At 37.4% G+C, this 8,078-nt stretch overlaps 1 protein-coding gene across 2 annotated transcripts in view; it reads left to right on the forward strand.

Moving 5' to 3' along the window:
* Positions 1-8,078, forward strand: part of DLC1 (deleted in liver cancer 1) — a 563,336-nt gene that overhangs the window by 148,185 nt on the left and 407,073 nt on the right. For both annotated transcript variants that reach the window (XM_006893561.1, XM_006893560.1), the window contains exon 2: positions 5,567-5,716. In XM_006893561.1, coding sequence (XP_006893623.1) covers positions 5,567-5,716 — 150 coding nt within the window. The remainder of the gene's footprint in view (positions 1-5,566; positions 5,717-8,078) is intronic.

The following is an 8,078-nucleotide window of genomic DNA, read 5'->3' on the forward strand; positions in this document are numbered from 1 at the left end:
TTATATTTTATTAATTTTCATAAACATTTACAGAGATTTTGGGTTTCCATTCATTCATTGTTGCACTCAGTCACAGTTTTTTATGATCCACACAGTCAAACACCTTTGCATAATCAGTAAAACACAGATATACATTCCTCTGGTATTCCCTGCTTTCAGCCAAGATCCATCTAACCTTAGCTACAATAGCCCTAGTACCATGACTCCTTCTAAACCCAACCTGGACTTCTGGTAGTTCTCTGTTGATGTGCTGTTCCAGTCTTTTTAGATAATCTCCAGCAGAATATTGCTATTAATCATGTGGCATTGAAGGATATGTTAAATTTCCCAAATGTTACATTGAGAGCGCTAGAGATTTAAAAAATAAATAAATAAATAAAAGGGGAAAAAAACAAACACGTTATGGCTAAGTTTTATATTGCTAGTCAAGTCTCACTGTTTCTTTGTGTACATTTTACCAATAATTCCTCCACTGCAAAAAAATATATAAAATTTTCCTCATACTGTGGCCTTCAAAACTGAGTTCTGTTTCATGTCCTTTGAAGAGTTGACTGGAACCTCATTCTGATCCTCATACTGTCCACACTCCTCACCTCCTCAACATGGTTACATTTTGTTCCACTTGGAGTACTCTTTTCCAGGGCTGCTTTATCTTTCTTTCTCTGTCCTTTCTCACTTTGTCTCTATTCTCTTCTCCATCCTTTGTTCCTCTCCCTCTCCTTTCAATCTTCTGCCCTCTGCCATATCCCCTTATGACTGTAGCATTCACTGCTCTAATGATCCTTTATATAGTGGCGTGCTCCTCTGTAGTTATTATATAAGGCATTATTTATTTTGTTCTTACACTTGCTCCCATCTGAAATAATTTTATTTCTGAAATCTGCTTTCATTGTCTTTTTCTCTGCCTTCATTGTCTTTGACTTTCCATTTCATTGGTGACATTCATTCTCTTTAACAGTGTTTGACACAATTACTATTGCTGAAGGAAAAAGGGGAGAGAGGAGAGTATCACCTCTTGGCCTTTTAATTAAGTTACTGAAATACTGATGAGCTCATTAATAGGTAGTTTCACCTACTGAAAAGTTATTCTTTTTTGAATATATTGTATTTATTGTGATTTTAACAGAAGTTTTCAGAAAAGTTGCCTTTTCATTCATTCATTCATTGATATAAATGTTCCTCCTCCCCTCCCCCCACCCCAAGTCCACTTTGCAATGTACCTCTTATTCTGGATTGTTGTCATACATATAATGCCTAATCATATATTCATTTTAAACAGTTAAGTCCCTCATCTGTTCTAATACAGAGTTCATTATCTATCCACTCTTTTCCTATTCTCCCCCTAACCCCTTATGTCCCTCTTGGTATAACAGTGCTGTTCTGCAGTATTTGTCCTTTTGTGATTTAGATACTTCACTCAGCATAATGTCGAACAGGGTCACCATGTTAAAAAGTTATTCTTCATGGACTAACTACAGTGACAGCAGAAAAGTAAATCTGTGCTGTAGAAGGTCCTGCTGGCCAAAATTTGCAAATGTTTTCCTTTGTTTTAAAGGCATGAGTAATTGGCTGGAATTTAGCCATGGACATATGAAAGGTTAGAATTTTGTGAAATATTCATACTTGGTCATTAAGAATGAGGACAATAATATTTGTCCAAGGTATTAGATTTGTGGTCCCTCCATTTTGTGAGGTTGTATGCCTTTTAAAGTGTGTGATAGCAGCCGGTGTGTTTGACACTATAGGCTGCAGGTGATGGGTGGTAAGTAAGTAAGTGTTCCTGAAGGAAAAGGGCTGAAATAGGCTTATTTCTCTAAAGGAATATTGTGCAGCAAGGCTGTTCAGTCTTACTCTTTTTGGCAGATCATTTGAAATAACTTGTTGCTCAGCCCATGGATCTGAAAATGTTTTTAAAACACAATCTCAACGTCCAGTTGATATCTGCAGGATGTACTGCTTTATCCAACATTAATTTTGTAGCTGGAAGTATATCAAGATGTGTTTTGTAAGACGTTAGGGAAATGTTATTTCACTGGCTACTATTGGTTTCAGTATTAATATTTCTTAAACTTATTGAGCTTACAGATGAGAGCTTAACAACATTCCTGCCAAGTAGGAAAACAACAACAACAACAACAAAACGTAACAATCCATAATTTGTATCCTTAAGGCTGCTAGAACTGAGAAATTAAAGATAAAACCATACCTGGGTTTAGAGATGCAATGAATTTCACCATTCCATACATACTAAAGAGAAGGAAATTATATGACCAAATTGGAGACATCATTTTAGAGATTTTGAGTTTTCTGTTCAAACCATTTTTTTCATTTTTTGAAATATTTAAATGGTAGTTAAAGGAAACAATCTCTTCTCTATCAGGGACTTATTTTAAGTTTTAAGCAGGATCATACACATAATATTATTGAATATAATGAAGCTTTGTAGTAGTGAGAGATATGACATACAGCTCATGCCAATTTATGTTGTTTGGGAGATTTGAACTCCAAGAGACCTCATTTGTGACCATTGCTAGTCATAGGTACTACATCCAGTATTGCAGCAGGAAAATTGCTAATATCACCATTCTCAAATGTAATGTTTTTAAACCTCAAAGAAGAGTAGTAAAGACTTGATTGATAAAGGTACTGATAAAAGACAAAAGTAATTACAGCTTTTTAAAAAATGAGGTATTGGACTTAAGTCAGAATAATTCATGACAGAGTTGTTCTCAGAATGGAGTGCCGTTGTTGACCAGGGACGTGTATAATAAAGTTCAGGTCTGTTCATTTTCAAATATCATGAAGAACAACAGAACTTTATGATAACAAAAGTTCTATAATTTCCCACATCTATCCAGAGTCTTATTAAATCTTTCAGGCAGCAGGGTGAATGGAAGGGAATAGAAATACTAATAGCAGCATCTTATTATGAAGCAATTAACATATCTCAAAAACTGTTATTCTCAAAATCATTCTGTCTTTGTGGAAATTGGATTGGCTCTTTTAATTTGACTTACTAATAAGCTGGGCCAAACACAAGTTCTTCTTTTTTAAATAAATTATCAAATATTAGTTTAATTAATTTATTCTTTGACCAGCTAATCTAGTAAACCAATTATTTTGACATCTGAAAGATAATGCCTCAATGAGATTAACAATCTGCTCTAGCTCTTTAAAGCACTTACACAATTAGAGGAATCAGGGATGTTGCTCATGTTTATTTTCTTTGATTTCTCAGAATGGAGACTAGAAAATTTAAAATAATGAAAAGAAATGCCAAAAACAAGATAAAATCTCTGACTGAGGAAGTCAATACATTCATCCTATTACAAACACCAGGGAAAGAGAGCTAAGCCACAACCTTGTATCCTTGTATTGACCCACCTCAGGTAGATTTCATTTGAAACCTTCCCCTGGTGATCCTTTTAAAACTAATTGCAGCCAAATAAATAACTAAACATGTGGAAGACTGGTAGCATAATCCACAGATGATTTGCCTTCAAGGGCTGACATTTAATCAGCTACTTCTCTGAATAGATGCTTCTAAGGTACCAGACTCTGTAAGAAGAAATCTAGTTATGTGGGCAGAGTGAGGGGTTGATGAAATTAGGAAAGATCCCTGAAAAGGTGGTATAATGATGAGCATGGATCAATGGTGACTAATTTTATAATACATAATGTATGAGAATGATACTATGAAACACAATATGAATAAAGGAATATACACAGTGTGTATGGATTTTGTAGGCAAACCAATATAAAATATTTTTTTAAAAAAAGCAGAAGCCCTGGTGACATACTGCATAACATTTGTCTATGTTATAAAGAATCAAAATTACTAATCATTGTAAGTGGTTCAAATCCAGCAGTCACTCAGTGGAAGATAGATTGACAGTCTCTTCTTGAAAAAAAAAATGTACAGCCTCAGTAAACTGATAGAGTTGCTATGATTTGACATCAATTCCAGAGGCCTGAGTGTTCATCACAGGGTTTTTTGTTGTTGTTTTTAACCTACAACCCTACTCAACCCTCATAATGTCTATAACTAATTTAAATTCTTTCTAATACTTATTAACTTCATTTACTCTACAAGAATAAATTACCAGTCAAGATTAAACCTGAGTTTTATAAATGGTTTACTTTCTTGGTTGCTAATCAACACTCTTGGGACAAGCAGCCAGGAAATCAAGAGACGAATTGCACTGGGGAAAGTTGTTAGGGACCTCACCACAGTACTGAAAAGTAACATCAGGCTGGAGACTAAGGTGTGCCTGATCCAAGCCATAGTCTTCACAATTGCATGCTATGCATCAGAGAGCTGGACAGTGACTAGGGATGATAGAAAGAGAATTGATGACTTTGAACTGTGGTGCAGGAGAAGAGTATTGAATATACCATGGACTGCTAGAAGAACAAATAGGTTTGTCCTTGAGAGGGGAAGCCAGGCTGCTCCTTGGAGGCAAGGATTCTGAAGCTTCATCTGACATACTTTGGGCACGTTGCAAGGAGGGACCAGTCCTTGGAGAGGGACATCATGTTTGGGAGAGTGGAGGGACAGTGCAAGAGAGGAAGACCCTAGATGAGATGTATCGATTTCAGTGATTGAGATAATGGGAGTAGATGTGTTAGAGACAGTGAGGTTGGCACAGGATAGGGCAGGGTTTAGGGCTGTTGTACACAGGGTAGCTATAAGTCGCAAGTGACTTGATAGCACGTGACAACAACTACAATCAGAAAGTTGAAGGTTCAGATCTTCTCAGAGGCATTTTGGAAGAAAGGCTTGGCAAGCTACTTCCAAAAACCATTGAAAACTCAGTAGAGCATGATTCTTTTCTGACCCACATGAGGTCCACACGTGTCAGAACTGACTTGGCAGCAACTCATCCTGCAAGCAAAAGTAAATACATAAACATCTGTCTATATTATAGAGAATTCAAAAGAAGTAACCCATGTCATTTATGGAAATACATTGTGGAGATGTTTTCCAGAGTTGTGTAAAAGCAAAAGAAGCTTCAAAGGAAATATTGGCAATGACATATCTTGATGCAGCAGTAGGTAAATGGCCCCATGTGAGGAAAATTGGCCCCTTTACAGACTGAAAGCCTGTATCCCTTGATTCTTTGACTATTTTTCAATCTACTTACAAACATTCTTCCAAAAATAGAACCTGACATACATATATTAATTACTAACCACAACCCATTATTAGCATTCATTTTAAAGAGTTGATTATACTTTGAAAATAATGTTAATAGATAATGTTTCCCAAGAATAATTAGTTGGAAAACAGTATCAGTTCTCACTAATGTTCTCTTTCTTTCTCATTGTACATTACTTCAGAAGATACATAGTGAATATTCATGTAATTTTTTTTCGCCCTGGCAGTAGGTTACTATCTTCTCAATGAAGGGCCCATTGATGACAGAGAATAGAATGTCCCTCCACCCCTCTACAGAAGACTATCTATTATTCAGTGTATTTGTCATTGCACTGAAGAACAGGGGACTTCTTATTTTGCCCAAGAAATAGCCTTTCATATTCAGCAACAACATGTTCTGTTTTTCAGGAAGTAAGAGAAGATCGAGATAGGGCGCGGCTGGACTCCATGGTGCTGCTAATTATGAAACTGGACCAACTGGATCAGGACATCGAGAATGCCCTGAGCACCAGCTCCTCTCCATCCAGCACCCCAGCAAACCTGCGGCGGCATGTGCCCGTGAGTTTCCGTCTACATTTACCCCACAAGTGTATCTTATAGTTAGCACGGTCTCACCTGAAAAAGAAACAACTCCAGTGGAAGCATCTACCAATGTATAACCTTGATTAAGTTTCCTATTAAAAAAAAATCCTTCAAATCTTTGCCTCATGTGAAGAGTGCATTAGAGAAGCATATAATTCAAACACATAACTGACCCTTGAGCAGATTTCCAAGACTATAAACAGAACAGGAGGAGATTGTCTATATTTTTCTATCAAAGTCACTGGTAGATTTAAGCCACCTGAGTCAGAGCCTTTGAGTTAGCCACACAATACCCTAAGGACTGTGCCACCAGAGCCCCCACTGCCTATCATCTTGGGAAATGCTTCCTAGTCAGTCAGCCCTCTTTGCTATGGTTGTCTGCTAAGTATAAGTCTTCTCCAACATAATGTAAACCTCATCATATGCAATATGTCTATATATGTTATTCCCAGTGTGTCATACATTTACATGTGAAACAAGCAAACAAAAGCAGTTGCTGTCAATTCTTTTCAGTGTCTGTTTGACAGCATTGAACTGTGTTGTGTAGGACCTCCAAGGATTGATTTCTCCAGAAGTAGATCTTCAGGCCTTTCTTCTGAGGTTCTTCTGGGTGCTGTTCCTTCTGTGGCACATTTCTGCTACCCAGAAACCCTACATTAAGATAGATTGTGTTTCAGAAATATTTACATGGAAAGATTTATGGGTATTAGATTGATGAATGTCACTTACACTATCCTGATGGACTACAGAGGGAGCTCTGGCGGCCCAGAGGGCAGGGAGTTGCATTGTCAACCCAAACGTGTGCAGTTTGGATCTACCAGTGGCTCCTCAGGAAGAAAGAAGGACAATCTCCTGCCTTATAAATGTTTCAGTGTCTGAAAACTGACTGGGAGGTCAGCTACAAGTTGGTTCCAACTGGACAACATTGAGTTTGATCTTTTTGAGAGTAGATTATAAGAAAGAAATTAGATGATATGGAAAGTAGAAGGTCAGTAAAAGAGAGGAAGAACCTCAGTGAAACAGCTTGATACAGTGACTGCAACAATGAAATTGTTAGGTGGATGCAGGAAAAGTCAAGGTTTTGATCTGTTCTTCATGGGATTGCTGTGAGTTGTAGCAGTCTAGATGGTACCCAAAAACAACAATTAGAGAGTTCTCTAAAATTCACTCAGTGAAATAGATTTAGTAGGCCAGAGATGAGATAATGGGTATCCCTTCTGACAGACTTAGCCTCAATATAAAATTTAAAGGATACAGATTCCAAGACCTATTATATACTTACAACTTCAGTGTTACCTTCATTGGAATTGTTTTTGTGCAGATCTGGTGTGTTGTTGTTGTCATCAAGTCATAGATGACTCATAGTGACCCTATGAATGAAAGTCTTAAACACGAAAAACTTTCATCTTTTCTCTAAGTTCTTAGAGTTTCGAGGGGCAAACTATTTCAGAAGTGGATGTCACTCCTGTTTCCAAGCCTGTTTTAATTCAGAAGTGCCACCAAACACTGCCCGCCATGGGCAACCATTATCACATTTGACACATCAGTGTCACAGTGTTTACGCATTTGTAAAGCAAATTGACAGACGAGTGCTATACCACTTAGAAGAATGTTTGTCTGAAAACAATTAAAAACCAGTGACCCAAGGGCCCAAATGCTTTTTTAAATAGAAGCAGGCCAATCAATACAACTCACACCCAGCTGGGACCAACAGCCACACCCAAATCTCAACCCCAAACCAGAAAACACACCTTTGCAGAATCCAGCCACTCCGTTCATCTTCCCCGACGGGAAAGTGATAGTAGACTTTATTGGATAGATTATAAGTGATCGATGAGTTCCTTTTCAATACATGTGTATTACACATAGTTGTTGTTGAGTAATCGTCTAGTCACAAGCTCATAGCCGACCCTCTAGGGATCTACAGGCATTAAACTGCATGGGCGGAGACTGCCCATTATTTTCCTGTGGACCAGCTGGTAAATTTGAACCATGTGCCTTTGGGTTGGCAGTGCAGCTTGTTACCACTGGACTGCCAGATCAAGTCAATAAAATACTCATTCACCTAAGATAAAAAAAAAAATAATAATACACTCATCAATAATTTCAGCACTTAATGAAACAGATTTCTCATATCAAATTTTTTATTAGTATGGTTCTACATACATTTTGGTCTTTTCTTCCTCTTCTGTCTTTGTAATGACCGTTTACACTCTTCCTGAATGATATCTTTGACAGCCTCCCACAACTCATCTGGTCTTCGCTCATTAGTGTTCAAGGCCTCAAACCTGTTCCTGAGATGATTCTGAAATTCAGGTGGTATGAAATCAAAATCATA

This window comes from Elephantulus edwardii, unplaced genomic scaffold, assembly GCF_000299155.1.
Source record: "Elephantulus edwardii isolate Elephantulus edwardi_28Jun2011 unplaced genomic scaffold, EleEdw1.0 scaffold00128, whole genome shotgun sequence".
In the NCBI taxonomy this organism is placed as follows: Eukaryota; Metazoa; Chordata; class Mammalia; order Macroscelidea; family Macroscelididae; genus Elephantulus; species Elephantulus edwardii.